The sequence below is a fragment of the Lagopus leucura genome, unplaced genomic scaffold (assembly GCF_019238085.1).
Source record: "Lagopus leucura isolate 7727_CA_CO unplaced genomic scaffold, USGS_WTPT01 Super-Scaffold_100019, whole genome shotgun sequence".
Classification (NCBI taxonomy): Eukaryota; Metazoa; Chordata; class Aves; order Galliformes; family Phasianidae; genus Lagopus; species Lagopus leucura.
The window spans coordinates 22,935-47,140 of NW_024962273.1; the positions used below are offsets into that span (position 1 = coordinate 22,935).

The following is a 24,206-nucleotide window of genomic DNA, read 5'->3' on the forward strand; positions in this document are numbered from 1 at the left end:
AGAGTTTACACCCGCAATATTCCATAACGGAATACTCACATAAAATCAAATCAAATAATCTCCAAACCAGTAAATAAAAAACATCATTAACACTAAGTATTAGAAGACCACTGCTAGTTCTTATTGCTTTTTCAGTTAAATAATGCTCTTCAAGTAAACTGAAAACCACTCTCTACTGTAGTTTGCTCATCCTCCTGCTCATTTATTAACACTGGAAGCAATCAATTATTATATGAGGTGGTAACAGAGGCATCAACAAAAAATGCTGTTTAGGTACAAGAAGATCCCCACCCACCCTCCCCACCCTCACCCCAACACCCACAATAACCACTTAGTGCCAGTAGAGGAGCAAAACTTGATAGACAAAACCAGAAATGTGACTACAGTAAGAAGGAAAGAAAGAGATATAGCTTTCTTATATACTCAAAATCTGATGTCTCCCCAAATGAAGCATACCTTCATTTAAAAAGTGAAGTTGCTTTACATATATATGCGCATATATATACTGTGTGTGCATATATATACACACATACATATAGACAATCTTCACACATACTGAATAGTTGTTCTCAAGTCCACTGACTTCCACAGTGCAGCAGCTGATTTTGAATTACACAATGCTTCAAAAACTACAGTAATATCCAACGCTCTTTTTATGAAGGAGAGCCAAAAACAAACACATGTTGATGTTGTTCTTGTCAGTTCAGCATTTCTGCAGCACTTCTGTTTCTTTCAGCATAAAAGTTACACCAGCATCAGTCTTCAGAATCATCCTCAGAAGCTGTTGGAACAACAGAACATAATCAGAAGCCTTCATAAAGGTTTGTGGAATTTAGAGCACTTTCAGTTTAATATGAGTAGTGGAAACGAAGATGATTTTATTTTTTTTTTTTTTTAACATCAATAGCTGACTGTAATACCTGTCCCAATCTTGTATAATTACCTAGCTTAATTTTTAAATGCATGTCATACCTGAAAAATGCAGAATTTTAAAATCCAAATTCCCCATTACAAATTGTAGTGCCTTTCTGCTGTTTCTCCTCAAAATAAAAGGAAGAACACTTGATTATGCCAGAGATTCAACTTCTATATAATGTTCGCAGTTGCTAACTCCAATTACAGCTAAAAGAGTATATGCAATCCTGGCAGCTGCACCCCATGCAAAGGGAAGAAATGACTCTGTGGGAGTTAATGATTTGTATACCAAAATACCTAGAAAAGCTAAAGTAGTTTCTGCAAACTACTTTCTGACCCTTACATAAATACATACATTGCTTCATGAAATTAAGCCAGTCCTACTTGGAAGCAGTCCTCTCTCCACTCCCATTCTTAAAAGCATATGCAAGTTAAACACAATGTCACCATATGCATAGGATTCTGTTGTTGAAAGGTGAATCAAAGGACAAACACATGCTGTCAATGGTGAGAAAAATTCAGTAAGCATTATCTACAGTCAGTCTGTCAAGTGTTCGCTTGTGCACAACAGCAATTAATCAAAGTTGCCCTTCTAAACTAACTCAGTTTTCTTGAAATTATTTGCCCTCAAGTGATTTGTTTTCCCTCTGAACATAGAGGGAAGCAAGATCTGTCTCCTCACTTCACCAGTCCCCCCAACCACTTAAGAGAAACGTAACTTAAATAGTATGAGTAATAAATTGAAACTCAGTACTTGTCACCTGCAAACTCGATAAAGCCTCACTCAAATGTAGATTCAATTACTGTAGAATACCATTTACTAAGATTAATTTCTATAGGACTATAGTAAGAAGGAAGTAGTTTAACAATGAATTTTGAATTCCAGTCCACCTTCTTTACAGAAAATATTTTTAATGCATGCTCTTAATGCAGAATGATTGTATGCTTTTTGAACTAATTAATGTCTCCTCCCCTCCTTACAGCATTCTTTATCATACTCCAAATGTGCCCAGTGTGCTGCAAGATCGATTTATATACAAAATCTGCATGTTCACAGACAAACACAAACTACAACGGTTGGAGATGATCTTGTAGGTCCTTTCCAAACTTGTGATGCTATAATTCTATGATTCCAGAAAAATATCTACCTTTCCACTGTCTGTTTGTAATGCCCTAAAACAATACTCAGATTCAGGCTACATTTACTGTAAGCCAGCACACATTTTTTCATTTCATCACGGTAAAGAAACATTAGGCAAAAAGCGAGCTAGTCCTCTGCCTGAGCTGAGAACTCTTAAATTTCACCCAGAAGCAGGCATTGCTGATAAAGGAATACGTAGACCTAAGAAGCGTGGGGAAAACGGGGGGAACAAATATGGCACGCACAGTATGATAATCTGAGCATAGCAAAACTTAAGCTGCGTCTTTTCTACTAGGACTCAAGAGAAAGGCTATCGCCTAAAGGTCACAAGCAGTTCCATAACTTCATGTTACTAGAATAAACTGTTACTAGTGAGGAATCTTGGCATCGCTGGCAGAAAACGCTTCCATGGTTTAAACTGTACGGTGCTGGGAAACCAATCATGGAGACTTAATGTCAGCTTCTACTTAGAATAATTCCACTGATATTGGGGGGGAAAAAAAAAAAAAGGAAACCTAATTCAAATTTTCAATAACTAATTTTGGTAGTATGATTCTTGGCAAAGGATTGTATTCATTTAACCTTGACTAGATCCAATGGGAGAGAGAGGGGGGAGAAGAGGGGAAGCACCTACTTTCAATATCTTCCATATGTGCCTGAAGAGTTCTTGCAAGGTTAATAAACTAGAAACAAGGCAGAGAGAAAGTAGTTTAAAAGTTGCAAAGTTATGTGCAGAAATTTGCAACAAGTTAGCAAAGAAGTAATCTTCAACTTTTCTTCACTTTTCACATTGGAAAGCTTCATTCCAGAAGTCACTTACCCTAAACCATTTGCCCGACTTACAAAATGAATGCAAAATTTAATCTCAAGTCCCACACATTAGACTTCAAATTGCTGCTGCATAGTTATTTCAGCTTCCACTCTGTCAAATACCTCTAGTAACAGTTTATGCCCATCACTGTTTTATTCTACAGACTGTACAACACATTTATTTTGAGAGCTGCACACAAGTAAGCAATTGTCAGTGTCACTGATATGGCAAAATAGAGCCCTATGGTGAACGACAATAATGAAAAAAAAAAAAGCATAACTACCTTAAGGACTATAATCATAAATAAAAGTTTTAAAATTGCATTAACTATCAGGCAACAGTGACAGTTAAATTTCAGAAGAACACAGCATCACAGTGGCGATACATCGCTGTTTAACTGACACACCACATGTTGATACACAGCAAATATAAGGAAACAAAAATAAGCATAGCCTAGTTGTGCTCTCACTATCAAACATGCACGGGTACTCTTACTGGTTTAAAACACAGTATCTCACAACAGTGTAACGTCACCACTGATCAAACACATTAAAACATCATATTTCTGCAATACACTCTAGCTAATAAACTAGTATACGTAATATAACTGTAGTCAGCATATGATGTCTCTATACTTGTAGAGGAGAAAAACGGACATTTTATTTGCAGATCGTGGAAAATAAGCTATTCTCTTAGGTATGTATAGGTATAGATATATAGAAAGGGGACTACTGTTCTAATATAGTAAAAGATTACAGCGCAGTCCTGATTCAACCTCAAAAGCCTAATATGTCCTATACAAGCATTCAAACAAGCTTTGGACAAACTTTCAATCATTAATTCTTTGTAAGCAACTAAAAAAAAAAATTAAAATCATATTTTCAGCTCAAGTTGACGCAGAGTATGGAATCATTATCCAACACCAAATTAACATGTAGAATACAGCATTTTTTAAAAGAGTAACTATGTAGAATGATTTTGAATTATGGTCTGTTGCTGGTAAAAGGTGCATTTATTACACCTCCATGTCAAGCCATTTAAGCAACAATAATCTAGTCAAACCCAACTGAGAACTTTGACTAATGCCAGAAAGCCATTCTACATACTACAACTAGGCAGCTTCAGAATGTTAGAACTTCAGTACACAGTTTGGGCCCAAACTGCTGACAGCACTGCAAGATCCAAACCTCTCACTGTAGACTGGCATAATGAGAAAGATTTGTCAAGTAAGATAGTCAAATAATATAAAATGCACATTGCTTTCAGATGAAGATGAGCATTCTAGTTTGGGCTAGATACCCAGTGTTTATGGCAACATACATACAATTATCAACAATTACCAACAACCTGGACAAAAATCATTTTGCAACACAGTAACTAAACTGAAGTAGTACTGTTACTTTTAAATTGGTCAGACAAATCCAGACCAATTTAGACTCAGATTTCTAAAACAAGAGCACTTTTTGAGCATCTGGCTCCTAGATCATTCAAGGCAACAGTCTAGTTCCAAGTTCTCACTGTGAGCAATTCCTTACATAAGATGAAGGCATACTTACTCTGACACGTGTGCTGGCCTCACTTGCGGTTCCGAGCATATCAGAAAAGCGCTGCTCACATAAGTGCAACAACACCACAAGATAGAGACCAGAGCTGATAAATTCATAGTCTGCCTTAAAGGAAATCAAAAGAAACATTCAGAACGTCAGTGACGTATCTCCATATGCAATTCAAGAAGCAGAACAAAAACGAAATTGTACTGGAAGCGCTACATACTTGATCTCTCGTTGTTCCAAGGAAATCACAGAAATGTAATACTAAAAAATTTAATTACTGAAATACTGTTGTACTTGTAGTTCCTCCTACTCACCCCCAGGTGCAATCCTTGTTACCTCTGAAGATAGATTTTATTTGTGGAACTCTTTCTATTAAGACAGCGTGACTAGTTCATAGGCAGGAGGATCAGGGAATTATACAATGTAAAATAAAATCAACAAAGCACAAAACTCAGAAAACCCCACTCCTGGCTGGCTTCCTTTCAGTGCTTGCAATGCTTTATAGGAAGACAAAACAAAAGAAAAATATTATAAAAGCTTTGTGGTGTGATAAATAATTTAAGAAACCGCTTTTCTGCAATAAAGAAAATCTTTCAAAACGATGCTGTGAAATTGATCACTCAGAGCCCATTTTTTAGGAAAAAAAGTTTTAAATATCTTCTACTGAGGTACAATGATAGTAACCAACATTCACTAGTGCTGAAATGGAAGATGACAGCAGTCTCAAGATGCTCTGTTCACAACCTGGTATAGGTGACAGGAATTACGGTACTACAGTAGGTCAACTTACTCTAAAGAGTAAGAAAACTAGATTCTGATGTTTGGCTGAGTTCACATCTTCTAAAGCTGGAGTCACTTCTCTGTATTCTCTTTTAACTTCCCAGGTAGACAAATTTCGTTAATCTTCCTACATTCACAGAACTTAACCCATAAAAAAAGGAAAATCCTCTGAATTAAGTTCAATAAATTAATGCCAACTTATTATTTATTCATTTTAAAATACTACTGAACACAGTATTTCTAAGATAATGCATTTTACATAAAGATAGTAATACTGATTGGCCTTAAATTCACTTTCCATTTAGAAAAGCTCTTGGAAGGATCAGCAAGAAGCTCTGTCATAAAAGAAGTTGGTTTTTTTACCACTTTAATCAAAGGACTAAAGTAAAGTTTTTAATATGTTTAAAGCAACTGTTAAAAAATTATTCTGAAACAAAAAAAATGGAAAGACCCAGCATGACTTAATGAATATGAATGCAGTATTTCCACCACAGCCATGTTGCAGATACCCTAGACTGGCAAAGATAGATGACAGGCCTGCAGACCAGCAAATAAGAACAGGATAGAAGAGGTATCACATTTACTGAAAGCTCAGTAACAGGAAAGAGTGGAAGGACAGAATTAGTCTGAATTTTCAAAAGAAAGATCTGTTTCACAGTTTCATTACTTTATGTGCTTAACAGTCCTTCTGAAAAAGAGAAACATCCTTTTCTGAAGGGGAGTGCTTTCCCAGCACCAAATCAACACCTAGCAAACTAAGCAAAATATACTAACTTGTTCATTTGCGTGTGCCCTATAGAGTTCATGAATGTCAAAGTCTTCCAGATTCAGCTGCAACTTCTCCTTACATAGTTCACAAGTGGTTACTGCTTCCAAAGAAGAACCTGTTAGGGAAGAGCAGGGGGAAAGTAACAAGTTAGTGTCAAATCGCAACAAGCTAAAATGCAGGACATAATCACATAAGCATTGCAAACACTGCGCTCCTGGCTTTATTTCACAAAGCAAAATTAGAAGAAATGATGACTTCTGGTATAAATGCAGCAAATATCTGCTAAGCATCAGAACTTAAATACTACATATTCTCTGTCAAGCTCTAAGTATTTTGCTTCCTGTTCACTGAGATGGTGGGGGGTAGGGAGGGAAGAGATAAACAGAGAACGGTTACAGTTCTGTACAGTTGTACAGAAACAGCTTAGGAACAGGTACAACAAAAAATATTTTTTTTTATTTTACAATTCCTATCATTATGCTTCAGTCAGACTGGCTACAAGACCGAATGCACAAGGGGAGAGCAGGGAACAAACTTGCCAAAACTGGCAGTGTTGTTTGAAAGTACTCCACACTCTTCTGAAGTGTCATATTCTGTTTAACATCTTAACAGATGATCCCAAAAATGGAATTCCAACAATGACATACACAGTTCTTATAAATAACTCCAAGGACAGACTGCGGGCACATATCCAGAAGTGCCACCATCCAGACGTGCCACAATGGTTGTTGGCTTTATTTGCTTTGGTTTTGCGTTTGTTTTTTGTACGTTTTAAAAAATACTTGTTTGTCCCCGACTATTCCTCTTTCAAATATATGTCTTCATACCAGTAAGAGCAATCCTACCAGTAAAGCTCCTCACATAACCTGAAGTCTATACTCATCTGGCATCTGCCTTACCAGAATTAATCTTGGACTGCAGCCATTTTTTCATGCACTCCTGGTGAACATACTGCAGACTTCCAGTGCATTTGCACGGCTCTATTAAATTGTTGTCAGTACTTGCAGAGGACATCTGACAGATTCTGCATAGGTCACCCTCTTCATCCTCAGAATCTTCTAAAAGCAAGCTGAATAGGAAGGAGTATCAACAAATACTGTGGCACATTTCTCATAATTTTTTAATAACATCTATTTCTGCTCTCAAACAGTTCTCAAATCTGCAAGGATTAAAAAATAAGTTTCTCTGAGGACAAAAGTGAGCCCGTAGGCAGCAGTTCTGAGTTACATTCTCTTCTGATCAAGGTTTTAACATCAAGGTTACAGAAAACCCTTTCACGCTAAGTCAAGCACATTTAATTACCTCACAACATACAGATTTACCTCTCTTTAATTTTCTGCAGTCGTTCTGGATCTCTTGAAGGTGGTATTTTGGATTTGTCACTTTCTTGTCCATCAGACTGACTCCAGCCAGAAGGAATAATATCTACAGTTATCATAAGATTGTCAGAGAGACTGCTTCCTAATGTTGGAGGCACTGAAAAGCGAAAGAGAGAACCAGGCAGAATTCCAGAACTTCTCCTGTTGTGGGTTGAATCTGGTGGGGAGGCAGTAGCCGTGGAAATACCAGATACTGCAGGTGTTGGTGGTCTGCTAACAGAAGCCCTAGGAGGGCCCTCTGATGCTTCAAGAGAGGTCTCCTCACCTGACTCTCTTCTTCTCAAAACATGCTGTGATCTAGCAGCTGCATCAGAGGTAGAGATTCTTGCAGATTCATCTCTTCCTTCTCTCCGTCTTCTGGAGAAGAGCGGCGTACATCTGTTCCTCAAAGATGATGACAACCAGGACCCTGTGCTCCTACTTTCAGAGTCTGGTCTGTAGCTTTCCCCATCTGGATCAGAGTTAAGACTCTGGGAAACTCCTGATAAACCCCATCTTCGTCTCAGAAAGCTAAATCCCTGAGAAGCTTCAGATGTATGAAGTCCTGGAGCTTCAGGAGTTGCAGCTCCATTAGTGCTAGACAGAGTAGGAGCTTGAACTCTTGGGACAAGAGATGACTCTTCAGAGCCTAATGACCTTGTCTGCAATGAATCTTGGCTAGATCTTCGAGAGAAAAATGTGGATGACATACTAGATGCTAAACGAGACAGCAACTGTCTGGTTGTGCGCCTTCCTTCACTGTCAGCTGCAGCATCATTCAGTGACCTCTGAGAAGATAAAACCCTTTCAGAACTACTTGAAGGAGTTTCGCCTCTAGCTGAAGAATGAGAAAATGCTGGGTGTACATTCCTCTGGGGAGATTCTATTTCATTTCTCCTTTGTCTTGAAGAATAGCCGGTCCTTGAAGATCTTACGTTAGAGTCTCTGCTGAAAAAAGATTGATGAGCAGAAGGCAACTGGTGGCTCATGGATGCATTTAACCTCAAAGCACTTAATGAGTTCTCTTTTGGTCTTGCTCCTTCTGCATATGTAGAGGCAGGCCTATCCTGAAAATCTGTTGCAAGAAAGCAGAGGAAAAAATATGACAAGACGTGTCCTAATTATTATGTTATAGCTAACTCCTAAGTGTCAACAGGTAAATTCCAGAATAATATTAAGTTTAAATTTACATTTTATAATTCTATCATCAAACTGAAACCAGGACTGTTGTCAGTCTCCTAAAACCAGCTGGAATCCAAAACCCCTAAAACCTTCAGATTATCAAGGTATGATTCACTGTCTTACACCGATGTGAAAACACCGATGTGAAAACAGCAAACACTAGCCATCTGTCAGAAGCTATGTAAGATCATCAATAAGTGTAAGAAAAAAAAAAAACAATATGAAACAACAACCCACCAACCACATACACAGTACTATTTGTAACTCAGAGGCTCATTATGCCTGCAGACTGAAGAAGACATGCTAACTAATACTGCAGGAATACAGCAGACATCGAAGCACCTTAACAAATGCATGGGTAAAGCGAAACATATTCCTCATTTACTAAAACAAACTACCCAAACTGGCCTCTGTTTAAGACCATCAAGAATGTGCTTAAAAGGTAGAATGAAAGGTAGAATAAAATTACTACTGAAGGTAGAATAAAATTACTGACTTTGAATAACAGAAATCAAATGGTATCTAAATTAAATGTGCATCTGATTTTAGAGAATTTTCATCCTTTTATCAGTTGCAGAAGGAAACAAAGATGAAATAAGGCTGAAGTACTTAACTCCTACTTAATTAATCAGTCTTTATTAGTAAGCTGTAGTTTTCTTGGGGTACTCAGTCTGCTGAGACTGAATACAGAGAGACAGAGAATAGAATGAAGTCCGCATAATCCAAGAGAAAATAGTTTGCAGCCTACTATCCTCTTGAATACACACAAATGTTTGGGGCCAGACAATATCCACCCAAGGGTACTGAAGTAGCTGGAGAAGTGGTCACTATGGCACTTTTAAAAAAATTTATCAGCAGTTCTAGCTAACCAGGGAGATCCCAGTTGACAAATGAATCACCCATCCACACGAAGGGTAGGAAGAAGGACCCAGCAAATTAGTAGGAATTACTGGTGACTGGTGGACAGTAGAAGTGAATGATTATGTCGGTCTTTTCCAACCTAGGTGATTCTATGATTCCACAAAATTACAGGCCTGTCTGGAATCAATGCCAGGGAAGGCCATGAGCAGATCATGTAGCCTGTCCAGTCCCAGGCTCCCCAGTTCAGGCAGTTAACTGCTGAAGAGAGTCCAGGAGAGAGTTACAATGATCAGGGCCTGAAGCATCTCCCTTATGATGAAAGGCCTATTCAGCCCAAAGAAGAGAAATTCAGCCCAGGGAACAAAAGGCTGGGGAGGATCTGACCAGTGCTGATCAATATTTAAAGGGCATGAGTCAGGAGAATGGGGGCAGGCTCTGCTCTGTGGTGCCAAGTGACAAGGCAAGAGGCAATGGGCACAAACTGGAGCCCAGGGAGTTCCAAACAAACAAAGAAATTATTCCTTACTGTGAGAGCGACAGAGAACGGGAACAGGCTGCTTGGACAGGTTGTGGAATAATCTCATTCTCTGGGAAATATCCAAGACCTGTCTGGATGCTTTCCTGCGCAACCTACTTTAGCAGGGCAGTGGACTGGAGGATCTTCAAATGAACAAATTCATTCCAGTCCTAGCAGTAACTACTGAACAAACCTCCACCTTAACACTGAAGTATGTATTACATATTTATGCACTTGCTGTCAATATTGTTGTCAATAATATAGCAGCTGTCCTTAATAACCACTCAAGAAACCAAATAAAAGAGACAATACGATATGGGTGCATTGTGAAAATTCTTTCCTGAGTCAAACAACACTTTTTACTTAGGCATGGAAAAACAGATAGAGATCTCAAAATAATTAGAAAGGTGGCTTACAACTGTGAGTACAATAGTGTTTGTATCATAATGGCAAGCACCGATACCACTTTCTTGCGGCTGAGTGCATCTATACAAGCCAAACCCTTCATATAACATTTGATGTCTTAGCCAGTACATGGAAACTTTATTTAAAAGGCCATTTTAAAATTTAAATAGATCTTACTGTCTTTGTATTTTGAAAAAAAAAGTTTGGAGAACATGGGAAGAAAATAATAGGGCATGCAGCTATGCATTTATGAGCTATAATTTCTACAATACATACATGCTGAAGATGAAAAGTCACTGTTTCTGTAGCTATGATCCACCAGATTATTAAAGGACTGATCCGTTCTTCTTTCTAACTCTCTTCGCTCTCTCACTAGCTCAGTTCCCAGGGAACCAAACATCACAGAAGATGATCTGGGAATCCTACTATATCTCCAAGAGGAATCTGGAAAGAAACAAGAAAATAAATCTCATGTTGTTTTTTTGTTTGTTTGTTTTTAAGTATTTAAGAACCCATTAAAGTTGGTATGCAAGCATATATTATGGTTATTTTGTATTAAGAGTGAACTTAACAATACCACTAAGTTGATCAAGTGGCCAGCTACCAACAAAAAGCTAAGAATAAAGCTGCACTCCACTGATGCTGGCAATTCATTTAATCTTGCAGACAGTTCTGAGAGATAAATCCAGAGAAAAAGTAATACAACAGAAGTAGGGTCTTGCTGTGCAAAGACAGCGCATCACTTAATAAGCTTCACAGTTAGGCAAAACAGCAGCTTCAGTCTTAATAAACGCTACCAATCCACTGACACTTCTTAAATGCTCCTACGACTGATTTTCCAGCAATACAAGTGAAGATGGAACACACCTCTTAAGAACAGTGACAAATACTTTTCTTGCTCTTACCACAGAGACAACATCTCAGTTTAATGAGTTAACTGTTGAAGCTGCTAATGAAAAATAAGATCTCTCTGAAATAGTACATACTTAAGCAGTGGACAAAACTCATCCCAAATAAATCCATCATGAATTTACTGGTAAATTTTAAATCCAAATTTAGGTCAACAGGTTGCGAATCAAATAATCTGGAATTTGAAAGATGTTCTAGACCATAACAAGACATGTTAATAACAGTCATTCTACTTACAAAGAATAAGGAAGCATCCACAGTACAGGGTTTGATCAAGAATTTATTAGCCTTTATTTGGATAGCCATATAATAAGGGGATATAAAAAATAAAATTGATCTCTATGCATAAGCATAATTTGAATGACTCTAATAGTGTTTCCAGGTGTTCTAGAGATATTTTCAATATAAGTTTGTTGTTTATTTCCTGGCCATTAGACCCCTGTTGGCAGATTGCTTTAAATACATTTATTCAAATATCTGCTTATATTGTATCAGTCCACGTATCATACACTTCATTGCAGCATTAATGGAAAACTCAGCTTCTCCTGAAAGCATTCTTTATTTAGAACATTTATTTTTCACTTGGCCTGCAGAGTAAATTGAGACAGCTAAAAAAAAAACAAAAACAAAAAAAACACACAAACAAACAAACAAAAAAACAAACCAAAACACTTATTCCTTCTCTGACTCCTACCAACAATGGTCTAACCTTCCAAGGAACTATGCTTCTTGAAATACAGAGCTAAGTACACAAGGATATTCCTTCTGCTGGTCCTTAATACACACACAGGGTTGCCAATACCATTTGACTCTTGAAATCAAAACAACCGCATTCATTCCTTCCTTTAAATCTTAACCAATTAAGACAATCTGAGACATGAAGCTCAGTTTTAGTACAAATGGAATAGGTACAGCTAACGCTCAAGTTGTGAGTACAAATGAGTTCTCCGAAAACCATACTAGCAGCATGCTCACTGCTTTGGATATTCCCATAAATGTGAAAATAAAATCCTATTAAGCATCAGCTTTTAATATTTAAGAATCGTAGTAGCATAATATTTCAATGCAAGTATTTTAGAACTTGGTAAATCCTCATCTTGCTACTCTCCGATAATTCTCACATAGCTCAGCTCAAGTCATCACATTCTCACCTGAAAAGGCAGCCAAGCCATTACTTCTCACAGAAGAGGTAGACGTACAAGACAGCTTAGGTCGCTTTGAATCACTATCTTGCTGCTGGCTATGCAGTCTTGAATATGCTCCCTGAGTTCTTTCAGAATCATCGTAACACCCAGATGTAAAATGAGAAGAGGAAGATGTAGACTGAAAACAAAAAAAATTGAAAAAAAGGTTATGGATTATGTATTCAGGTGTCCTTCTGATAGCCTAAGATATTGCAAAACAGGACACATAACAGAAGATTCACAGAACTAGTAAAAAAAAAAAAAAAAAACAACCTGAAGGTTCAAAGTCTTTTTACTTAACAGTATTATATGAACTATGCTTGTGCAGTTCTACCACCAAAAGTTGTTCCCTATTAAAATCATCATTTTTTTCACATTAAAAGATATTGATGACTTACAAGATGCCATAACCATGTTCAAACATAGATTTACAGATCTTAAGGCAAGCAGAATCACAGAATGTCAGGGATTGGAAGGGACCCTGAAACATCCAGTCCAGTGACCGTGCCGGAGCAGGAACACCTAGATCAGGTCACACAGGAACACGTCCAAGCAGGTTCTCAATGTCTTCAGAGAAGAAGGTAATAATTTTGTACTTCAAAAACGATTCTAGTTTAACAAATTCTGCTTATCTTCCGCCAACTTAAAACATATTTAACTAAGTGGCAGCTCCAGATTCTAGTAAGCCATTTAGTCCAGATATAGCTTGATTACATTAAGCTCAAGTACAACCGAAGGAGTTGTAAAAGGATAATTTTTTTGCAGTATTTTATAGATTCTGTGCTACTGAGAAGGAAAAAAATAAAAGCACAAAAGGTTAGCCTGGAAAGCTATTATCTGATTACTTGCAGCTAAATATTGATTTTTAAATACCAAAAACTTGAACTTCATCAGGCTGTTTGTCCTTCTCCCAGAAATAGTCTGAAACTGAGCTTCTTAATTGACCAAATAAATTATACTGTTTTGTTGTTGTTGTTTTTTAAATGAAGCGTAATGCCATCACTTTTCACTTTTTACAACTAAAAACTACTCATCTTTCTCATCATAAAAAGACAAACAGACACAGAAACTAACATCACAAACCAAGTACAAAAACAATTTGATGTCTCCTCAAACCATCAGTTTAACACATAGTTTATCTTTTATCACTTATCTTTTTATCAATTGTTATTTTACAAGTTGAAGTCCAGGAGTCTTATGCAGCATTCACTTGTGTTAGAACACTTCAAGGGAAAAATTTATCTTAAAAAGGAGAAAACCTCATTTTGAAAAGGCTAGAGCACCAGCTTAAACAGGTACATAGGCCGACTTCCGAAGCATCCCGCAAAGCTCTTCCACCTACCTAACTATTCTGAAAGTGCTTTTTACCTTTTAAGACACAGTAAAAAAAAAAAAAGGACTCCTCTTTAGGGAAGAAGCACTGTCAGGTACCCATGTGTCCTCTCGGTTTCAAAGCGAGAACTTACATTCGTTCACTGTCTCCCACTCCCCCCTCTGTCTCCCACTCCCCCCTACATGTAATCATAGTTCTTCCCTTTTCCCATCTTGAAGCGCTCATGCAGTTGCACTGGATGATGAGGGAAGACATGCCATCCACAGCAACCTGGACAGACTTGAGAGCGGACCCATTCCACCCTCATGAGGTTCAACACGGCCAAGTGCAAAGTCCTGTACCTGGGTTGGGGCTATCCCAGATTATACGCAGATACAGGTTGGGCAAAGAATGGCTTGAAAGCAGCCCTGAGGAGAAAGATTTGGGGTGTCAGTTGAGGAAAGATTCAACATGAGCCGGCAATGTTCCCCTGCAGCCCAGAAGGCCAACTTATTGTGGGCTGCATCGAGAGGAATGTGAGCAGCAGGGCAAGGGAGGTGATTCTGCCCCTCTGCTCTGCTCTCACGAGACCCCACCTGGAGCACTGCGTCCAGTTGTGGAGCATCCAACACAAGAAGGACGTGGAGCTGTTGGAGCAGGTCCAGAGGAGGGCCACAAAGATGGTCAGAGGGCTGGAGCACCTCCCCTGCGGGGCAGGCTGAGAGCTGGGGCTCCTCAGCCTGCAGAAAGCTCAAAGGAGACCTTACAGCGGCCTTCCAGTACCACCTGCTCGCTTTTCCTCCATTTTGACTCAATAAAGTGTATTCTTCTAGATACATTACAGTGAGCTTCTGTTGGCAGATTTTTAGATTGAGAAGGTTACAGTAAAGCCCGATTGTCTTTTAGAAAGTTATTAAACATTAAAAATTCTCACCAGTCTGTTTCTGCTTCCCAAAAATCGTCCAGACCGTGGGTGATCAAGTGTCCCTGAGTAGTGAGTCGGAGAGGATGTTGTAAGCTTCCAAGGATTTTCATGAGTCCCTCTTTCTCCAATTCCCCAGTCTCTGTCAGAATTACTCAATACATCGGATTCCTAAAACAACAACACGGTTATCACATGCACTTTGAATTTTGAAAACACAGGCAAGTGGTGGGTACTAACAGATCTGGAAACCTTTCTCAAAAAAAAAAAAAAAAAAAAAAAAAAAAAAAAAAAAAAAAAAAAAACCCACACCAAAAAACAACCCAAAGTAAGATACGTCCAAGAAGAAACAATGCAGGCTTAAAAAAAAAAAAAAACTGTGGTAAAAGAAAGATTTTTTTTTTTTAAATTCCTGTCTAGTAATTATTACCTCATTGATGTCTTCTCAGTTGATGTGAATAAAGCAAAGTTGAAATCTATGGTTTTGGGGGTGTGATGTAGGCACTCCAGCAACAGGGCAGAGTTAAGGAACTCAAATTTCAAGACAACACATCACTATCCTCTATACTCACAATCCATCCGTCTTGCCCTGGTCTTGAGTTTTAATACACGAAAGAAAATTGAAGGGGACTGCATGTTTTGAGGATACTAACTAATGTATTTTTTAAATAATAGGCATGATCTGTCCTACTAAAATAGATGGACAACAGATTCCAGCTATGAAGTCACGTTCCTAACAAAAACAAACAAAAAAAAACACGCTACTGCCCACTGCAGGGGAGTTGGACCAGCTGCTACTTAGATTCCTTGAAACCAAACCCACTGTATAATCCTCTGCAGCTTCCTTCAGTATGCAGTATGTAGTATGATTAGGTTGCAGTTGGACCCATTCTAAAATCTTAATTCCGTGATTCTACAACCTTTCCTGGCACGGTGGTGAGACTAGCAGGTTTGTAATTTCAGGGGTCATCCTTTTTACCCTTCTTAAAAATGGGTGTGATGTTGCCTTTTTTCCAGTCACCAAGGACTTCACCTGATTGCCACAACTTTCAAATATCACTGACAGTAGCTTGACAATTCCACCAGCTAATTCCCTCAAGGATGCAACTCATCAGGACCCATAGATTTGGGATGTTTCAGTTTCTCAGGTGGTCACGAACATGATCGTCACTTACAGCAGGTGGAATGCTGCCTCCCCAGTTCCTTCTGAACAGTTATCAGAGAAGATTGAGGCAAAAAGCCTTCTCCTTGCCTGTTTTTACTTGCTTGACTGTGTCACTCACTGAGGGGTATGCCCTCCCAGACTTTCCCTTTCTGGCTGAGGTAGCTGTACAAGGCTTCCTTGTTCCTCCTGGCATTCCTTGCCAAGTTTAGTTCAAGCTGGGTCTTGGCTTTCCTGGTCCCTTCCATACCTTCCTTACGTTCTTCCCACACAACATGTCCCTGTTTCCACTGCTCATGGATTTTCTTCTTGCTCTTCAGTTTGCCCAGCAGGTCCCAGTTCAGCCACACTGGTGTCTTGCCTTCCTTTCCTGACTTGATACACCTGGGGATGGAGAGCCCTAAGAAACGCTTCCTTAAATATCATAAGGACAATTTCACAGGGTGTTTTGTTGACTAACTCCCTGATTCCTGTTGCCTAACCACCCTAATTCTACTCTTTGTCTGTCTCATATCAACCAGGAGCATGAACTTGACCAGCACGTTCACTACAGCCCAGGCAGCCTCTAAACCTGATGTCACCAACCAGTTCATGTGCATCAGTGAGCAATAGCTTCAGTATTGCATTCCCTCTGGCAGGCCCATCTATTACCTGACTCAAGAAGTTATCCTCAGTGCATTCCAGGAGCCTCCTGGATTGCCTCCACCATAAAACGTAAGACTTTTTTCTTGTACTATTACAGTATTTTGGAATTTGTATTGTAGGTTACCTAAAAAAAATTTGTATGACACATATCTCAAATCTGTTTATTACTAGCGTGATTGCTCTGGCTTCTCAGACAAACAGAGGCTAAAAACTTAATGGTGCATATAAGAAAGTTTTTCTTTTGTTTTTCTTCTCCTTTTCTTCTTTTGTATTGTTTTGGCTTTCAGCTATGCCAAATTACATGAATTTGCCACTCAGAAGGAACTCCATATGACAGTATACAAGAATCTGTACATACATGAAAAACATATTGAACTATCCACACAATAGAAAACAGCTTTTTTTAAGCACTAGTCAAACCCAAATGCTTAAGTCTGACTGCTCTGTATCCAATAAGTTATTTTTAGTTAATACATAATTATGTTCTTTTGCTATCGTCTAAACTCCACAAGTTCTCTTTACACAAACCAAGTACTACATTTTTCTTCTAAATGACAGATCTTTTGAATACTTCTTTAAAAAAAGAAAAAGGTAGACTTCTAAATGAATTAAAACAATGAAGAAATACTGTCTATTCCATTCCTGCTAACCTACTCTTATTTAGACTGACTCGTTTTCAACCAATTGAAATCTTAACCTGCAAGTAATGCTGCAATTTTCACACAACAGCTCTGTAAGTAGCAAAGACCAGGAGATGCTTACTACCCTATGCTTACTGCTAAGCAATAGTCTTAAATAACAATCTCTCAGACTACTTCCTATAAATCAGAGTGGAAAGAAGGGATACAACGCTCTACATTGTTTTACCTGGAAAGCACTGTAAAAAACATTCCACAGATTACAGGCACATCGCTCAGCAGAAAATAACCAAATGCTAACACACAGTACACAGTGAACTTCATGTAATACATAAGCACATAATCCTCCCTATTTCTTAATACTGGAAGACTATTTGGTAACACATCTAACTTCAAAGCAGCTGTTCAGCTTCAGACTCATCTTTGTCAAGAGCTTACTGTATGATACTGGACTGCGTGCATTCGTAAATCCTACGAAAGAACAAGACTATCAGATTTGGTTTTGCTGAGCAGTCGGTGAAGAAAAGGTAGAAGTCCAAAGACGAAAACTGACTGAAGACTACCCTCAGATGCTCTTGGTAGCCTATATACTAACAAACACGTGCGTGCTAGACACTGCAATATGTAACATGCAGCTCTATACATCTTGCGCTATGTTGTGCTAAAGGTCATAAAATGCTGCTTTACTTCTCAAACAGCTTCTGGAAAAGGCTTTATATAACACAGCGTCCTACACAACTTGCCAGAAGTGACCAGGTTCATAATCATGTTGTCAAATAAACACAAACATTTAGCCATGAAGTTGCAATTCTGCAACTTTGAAGACAAAAACTGTGCTTATGTTTCCAGGCACAAAAATTTTACTTGACAACTGCTGACAGGTGCAGAAGCAACACAGTATTCGAGCCAAACCATCTTCTGTTGATTCCAGGTGACCCAAAACTACTTCTGAATTAGCTTAATCCATATGTGCCACAGTACTCTTTCAAAGTGAAAGCATCTGCACAGTATGGCTTCTTACTTCAGAGTACAGCTTCCCTGTCCCACAAAAGCAATTTGGTTAGAGTTAAATATTGCACATGAAAGAGCAGGTCTCTATCACAGCCCAATCTATTGTCAGGTCTAGCTGCATTAATATACTAACTGACAGCACAATGCCAGCCTAAAGGGTCCCTTCTTACCCCTACAAAATGCAAAGGCAGTAAGCAGGTGCTCCAAAGCAGCACATCCTACTGTCAAATCTTAGAACTGCAATATATCCCCGTACTTCCTGCATCACTATCCACACATGAAGTGTAACACCCTACACACACTGAAATTCAAACATAAGCCTCACCTACACTGACCAGAAAGCCAGATTCTACACACATTAAAGACAGCAGTAACTACAGTCAAAATATATTCACAGTATCTGGTTCCCCTTCTGTCATCAGTCAGTTCATTTCTAAAGGAGCAGCTACAAACAAAAGCAGGTAAAGATGCCAGAGACAGAACTGCTAGTTCACTGTGCAAAAAAGAAAAAAAACCCTTTCATTGGCCTGGTCATCAATTAATTGATCATACAATTAATTATATTTCCTGTTCACAAATGCAAAGGCCTGGCTGAGATTTCTCTGTATATTACCCCATCCCTCTTTTTGAATCCATATGTCTGTGCACCAACTTCAGGGTTAGTGAGAAAGACACATTAAATGAATTTACACTTTACAGAGAGAGTTAAAACACATTACCTGGTAACCAGAGTCTAATCCCCGTGAAGAATCTCTTGCACTATATGCACCAGCTAAACTGCTTCCAGTTAATGTTCTAGATCCTAGAGTAGAGCCGGAGGCCTGAACAGATATCCTTCGAGGAATTCTTGAGGGCTTAGACTCCATTCTTTGTACCCTGTAATAAAGGACACACCGTTGTGTTTTTTTTTTCCCTTTCGGAAGCAGAGATTTAGATACAAAACATGCACAAGTGTTTTTTAAATGCAACTCAAATACAAGTCATGCGCACAGGCAGGCACACTTACACCAAGCTTTGGTCTGATCAAGCACCAGAAAGATGGAAAATGAGGTTTTTCCCCTCTGTTTTGCAACTCATCTTTACATCTCCCATTCCATGCTACAAGACTAGAAACAAGAAAGACAGAACTTTCTTATATGCTTATATCTACACTATATTCTTTCTGTTACATTACTAGTGGGACTCTCTGAAGAACTCTGCAGGAGCTGCACGGAAACAAAATGAGCCAGGGAAGGAATCCTCAGATTAAATAAATTCACAAATTAATTTTCCGTTAATGAGCTGCATCTTGAATCTGTGATGAACTAAGTACATGCAAAGACTACACTCAAACTTAAGTCCTCAGAGTCAAAACTATGAAACATCACCTTTCCATTAAACAACTCTACTTGCAATCTACCTACCTCAAAGAAATATTTAAGTTTTCCAAAACAGCCCCCATGAAAATCACTTTATAAAGCCAAAGTACATGGCGTCTCACATCAAACAATAAACTTTCATTTGACTCTGAAGTACGTACTTGGAATCACAGAATGGTTTGGGTTGGAATGGACGTTTAAGATCATTTAGTTCCCCTGTGGGGGAGGATAGTGGTAGGCAGGGGCAGGCACCTCCCTCTGGACCAGCTTGCTCACAGTCCCATCCATCCAGGCTTTGGCTGTTTCCAGGGAGGGGGCATCCACACCATCACTGAGCAGCCTGTTCCGGTATCTCACCATCCTCACAGCAAAGAATTTCTTGCTGACATCTAATCTAAATCTGCCCCCTTCCAGTTTAATACCACTTCCCCTCATCCTATCTCTACCTTCCTGTCACAGAGACTGCCTGTCACCATAACACCATGACACTTCCCTTACAAGAAGTCCCTCCCCAGCTTTCCTGTAGGCTCTTAAGGTACTGGAAGGCTGCTGTAAGGTCTCCTTTGAGCTTTCTGCAGGCTGAGGAGCCCCAGCTCTCAGCCTGCCCCGCAGGGGAGGTGCTCCAGCCCTCTGATCATCTTTGTGGCCCTCCTCTGGACCTGCTCCAACAGCTCCACGTCCTTCTTGTGTTGGATGCTCCACAACTGGACGCAGTGCTCCAGGTGGGGTCTCGTGAGAGCAGAGCAGAGGGGCAGAATCACCTCCCTTGCCCTGCTGCTCACATTCCTCTTGATGCAACTGCAACACAGTTGGCATACTTGCTCTTTTTGTATTTCTAGGCATCTCAAAATAAACACTGGTGCCTTTATCAAATGAGAAGTGGTTTTGTGGGTCATTCTTTCCTTTGAAAGGATATTTTGACCTAGTGCTGCTCAAAAGCTTTAGATACGTGGATAACTGGCTTGCTAATATTCCCAGATTCTTCCTCCTCAGAACAGGACAGATATAATAGCACCACAAAAAGTAAATACACTGCAGAGAATCCCAGCATTGCCAGTGGTGTGCTGCGGAAAGGGTTATGTGACAGCTAACAACTCTGAAAACAGATGGCAGAGCAAGGCAATTTGCAGAAGTGGTACAACCTGTTTTACATAACCACTGTTAATTCTGATCTAGCCTTCTGAAAACTGCAATGAGAATATATCAAGAAAAAATCATCATCAATCAATAAAGCCCAATTATTTCCCCACATTTAGTATCACAGTCTCCAAAAAACTACTGCAATTCTGACACGTCTTGCATCCAGCTGCAGCTCCCAGCTGAGTTCATAAACTCAGGACTATTTGACACATTCCCAGTACAAATTAGTTTGTACATAAGTCCATTGATCAAACAGTTGAACAACTGCAAATCAGACTACTGTTTTCATCAAATGAAGGTTTTGAAGCCACTTCTCTGTTCCATGTTTAGCCACTAGGCTTACAAAACAGCTCACACCATAAAGTAGCCTAAAAGCTTAATCATGCAAGTAGAGCTCATTGCAAAGAAAATAAAATATAAAACTTAAACATCTCATGATTATGCTATGCTTTAAGTGAACATTTAAGCCAATAGTTAGATAAACATAGGTTGTACAAAGAATTACTGGGCTGTACCACAGAGCGGCACACCAGTTACTAAACCACGCTTCAAACATTAACAGCCTATACACTCACATATTTGGTTAAGTGAGATCAGTTTAGGAACCTCCATTTCTCACTGACCTACCCTTGGATTAGGAACTTAAAGTCACGCAATGGCTAAGCTGCTCAAATCACATTTAAACCCACGAGGAAATACTAATGGACAACAGCACTGTTGAGTAATTCTCAAACTTGTACAAACAGTATCAATAAGAATGCTCAGGGCAGCACTTCACAGCCCAAAAGAACGCTGTCAGTCATGTGAGTTAAGAAATTCATTAACAAATTCAGTAATCTAAGCTACACCACTTTCTACGGGTCATCTGCCCAATAATACAAAAGAATCACATTTTTAAAGTATTTGTAACATACTGAAGATACTGTAATGATTGTTAATTTAAACCTCAGAGTAATCTGCCATCACATGCACTGCAAGCCCAGTACAGGCCCGAAGCCATATGAAGTGTGAAAAAATAACTATTCAAGTTGCAAACTTTGAAACTAAATGAATCCCAGGTCACAGCAATAGATACAAGGGTCTAAGTGGTACAGGACAACTGCTGGTCTTGAGATTTGACTTCCAAAACAGTTTGTCCACGTCCTACATTGATGCAAAACACAAAGGTCAAGGCAGTAAGAGACAAGCAGACAGATTAAGTGATCCAATTTTTCTGACACAGAGCATCAGAACAATCACGTTGGTTACGGATCATTCTGCTTCTGGATACGTGCAGAACCTGGTGAATTAAATAACACAAGTAGAAAGTTAGAGGCAGACAGACAGAAAACACACAGAGGTTCCAGGCGAAAGGAAGGAAGCTCCTTACAGCAGGAATTAGCAGAGGCCTACGCTATCCGCAGCTGCACGCTGCCTGGCACAGCCCGCCCTGCCGCACACCATCGTGGCAGCGGCTCCGCTGCACCATCCAACAGACCTGGCCCCCATCAGTCATAACAACCATACGTGGGAGTACAGTGAGCACCGTCTGAGCTGAACACGGGGCTTGGGGAGGGCGCAGCGCTGCCTCAAGTTACGGCAAATAATCTTATGCGTTTTGATACTTTGGCTAAACGCAGTCCAGTGAAAAAATATATGCAGTCACACCTGCAGTTTTGATGAAGGAATATGAGAACAGGTTTTAAGATTGCCAGAAAGGTCATCTATTTTTCATTATATTTGCAACTCCATTTTCAATCGGCATATATACATTCTCTGCAAATTTTCAAGCGGAATGCATGGAGGTGCAACCAGACGTCCAACTCAAATGTTTGATCACGTGTCTTTATCAGACTTTAATAAGCCCTCTTACCAAAGAAAGATACCCCTTGCTTCACAATCATACCTTACTCATGCCACTGCTTTTAGCAGTACCCACATTTGTGAACAACTGTTTTCAACAACGAAGCACGGGAAGAGTAAAACTTCATAAGAAATCTGACAAACACCTTGGGAGTTCGCCAGGAACTGCAGATACTTCCACTGAACCAGACTGATGCATTAGTTTCACAAAACCAGTCTTACATCCCACCAGTTTTGTTTTCTTGGTGCTCTCTTTTTCCAGTATTTCAATTAAAAAAAAAAAAAGCAAATGAAGCTACATTACTTAAATGCATTAACTATATATTTTATACACAGTGCAATTTTATACAAGGCAATTCATCTTCACTCAATGTGGCTCACACAAGCCAAAAGGTTGTACGCACATGAATTGGCATCTAAATGAACAGGGGAAGACAACAGCAGTGGAAGAAGTCAGAAGATTTTTTAAATCAAATTAGAGATCATCTACCACTAATAAAGTCTTGTGATGCATTTCAAGACCCGTTTAAAAAAAAAGAACAAAAGAAAGAAACGGCACTGAAATTAAAATTTTGCCATTAAAATTATGCATGGAAAAGAAATGACCATCTCATATCTGAGAGAAGTTGCACAGCCTATTCGGAGTACACAGCTCCAACATCCCTCCCTTCTTCACCCACCATGCCTACAACAACATTATAAAAGATCAACTAGATCCAACCTAGCCACAATAAATGCAATAGAAAATTTAAAACATCAACAGTTCTTTGCAGGTAAGCAGTGTAATCTGTAAAGGTAAAAATAACATAACAAATATTTAGAATATAAAAGCCTCTCACTCCTCCTTCTCTGTCACCCTAACCCCACCCACTAAGGAATGAGAGGCAACAGGACATACTCGTGTCTACCGGACAGTGAAGCCTTTCTAGCTGCCATGCAATAGCTTAGCACATTTGTGGGTCCCCGCTTTGAGCTGCACATACCTCACTTCCAGCTCAGAAATTCAGGGCCCACCTCAGCACTACGTGGCGATGCTTCAGCCAACGCTTAGAGCTCTTAGGGCTAGAGATTTTAGCGCGCTCTGACATACAGCGGCTCATAAGATCGTCGCAGAACCAATTTGTGACCGCGTGTTCTTCACGTTTCATCAGACGACATTTAGAGCGGCAAGCAAAACGGAGCTCAGGGTCAGTTTCGTCACTCCGCGCAACCAGCCGCCAGCCAAGAAGGCCGACAAGAACTCAGCAGCGTCCCAGGCGGACCGAGATCCCGGCACCAGGCGCAGCAGCAGCTCCTTCCGCACCCTGCCGGCCGGGGGTCACGGGGAGGCCGCCGTCACGGGGCTCAGCCCAGCGGGCGACAGCGCCAAGCGGCGTCTCGCAGCCAGCCAAAAGGCGGCACGGAGCGCCCCGCTCCGATTCCGCAGGATGGCGGCTCCCTGGACGGAGGCGAGGAGCGGCGCGGAGCGGCCCGGAGTCACATACGCGCCGCGGCCAGGGAGGAGCGCGCCCATCAGCGGCGGCCGCAAAGAGGAGGGAGGAGCCGGGCGGCACCGAGACAAAATGGTTCCAAGAGCGCCCGGCCGCAGCCCGACGCGCGGGGCAGGAGCCGGGCCCGCGGGGACACCCTCCCGTCCCCTCCTCGAGACCGTCGGGCTCGTACTCACTCTCACGGGCGAGGCCCTCGCGACACGAGCATTGGAGATCCGCCGGAGAGGCCGGGCCGGACCCGCAGACGGCCGAACGGAGCCCGCCGCCTCGACCCGCAACACAATGGCGCCGGCGCTGTGCC

The 24,206-nt window shown here is 40.1% G+C and overlaps 1 protein-coding gene across 6 annotated transcripts; it reads right to left on the reverse strand.

Moving 5' to 3' along the window:
* Positions 1-305: 305 nt before the first annotated feature.
* MARCHF7 (membrane associated ring-CH-type finger 7) lies at positions 306-24,206 on the reverse strand. Of its 6 annotated transcripts, XM_042877778.1 has the most exons (12): positions 24,082-24,206; positions 18,795-18,951; positions 14,632-14,790; positions 12,353-12,524; positions 10,569-10,736; positions 7,614-8,402; positions 7,292-7,445; positions 6,869-7,038; positions 5,975-6,084; positions 4,424-4,533; positions 2,691-2,739; positions 306-781 (listed from the first exon to the last, which is right to left on the reverse strand). In XM_042877778.1, the coding sequence occupies exons 2-12, from the start codon at positions 18,939-18,941 to the stop codon at positions 704-706; spliced, it is 2,106 nt and encodes a 701-aa protein (XP_042733712.1). In that variant the 5' UTR covers positions 18,942-18,951; positions 24,082-24,206; the 3' UTR covers positions 306-703. The 6 variants fall into 6 exon arrangements, with proteins under 6 accessions (XP_042733712.1, XP_042733707.1, XP_042733710.1 ...); XM_042877773.1 differs by having other exon boundaries at positions 7,292-8,402; positions 24,082-24,205; XM_042877776.1 differs by having other exon boundaries at positions 4,424-4,537; positions 7,292-8,402; positions 24,082-24,205.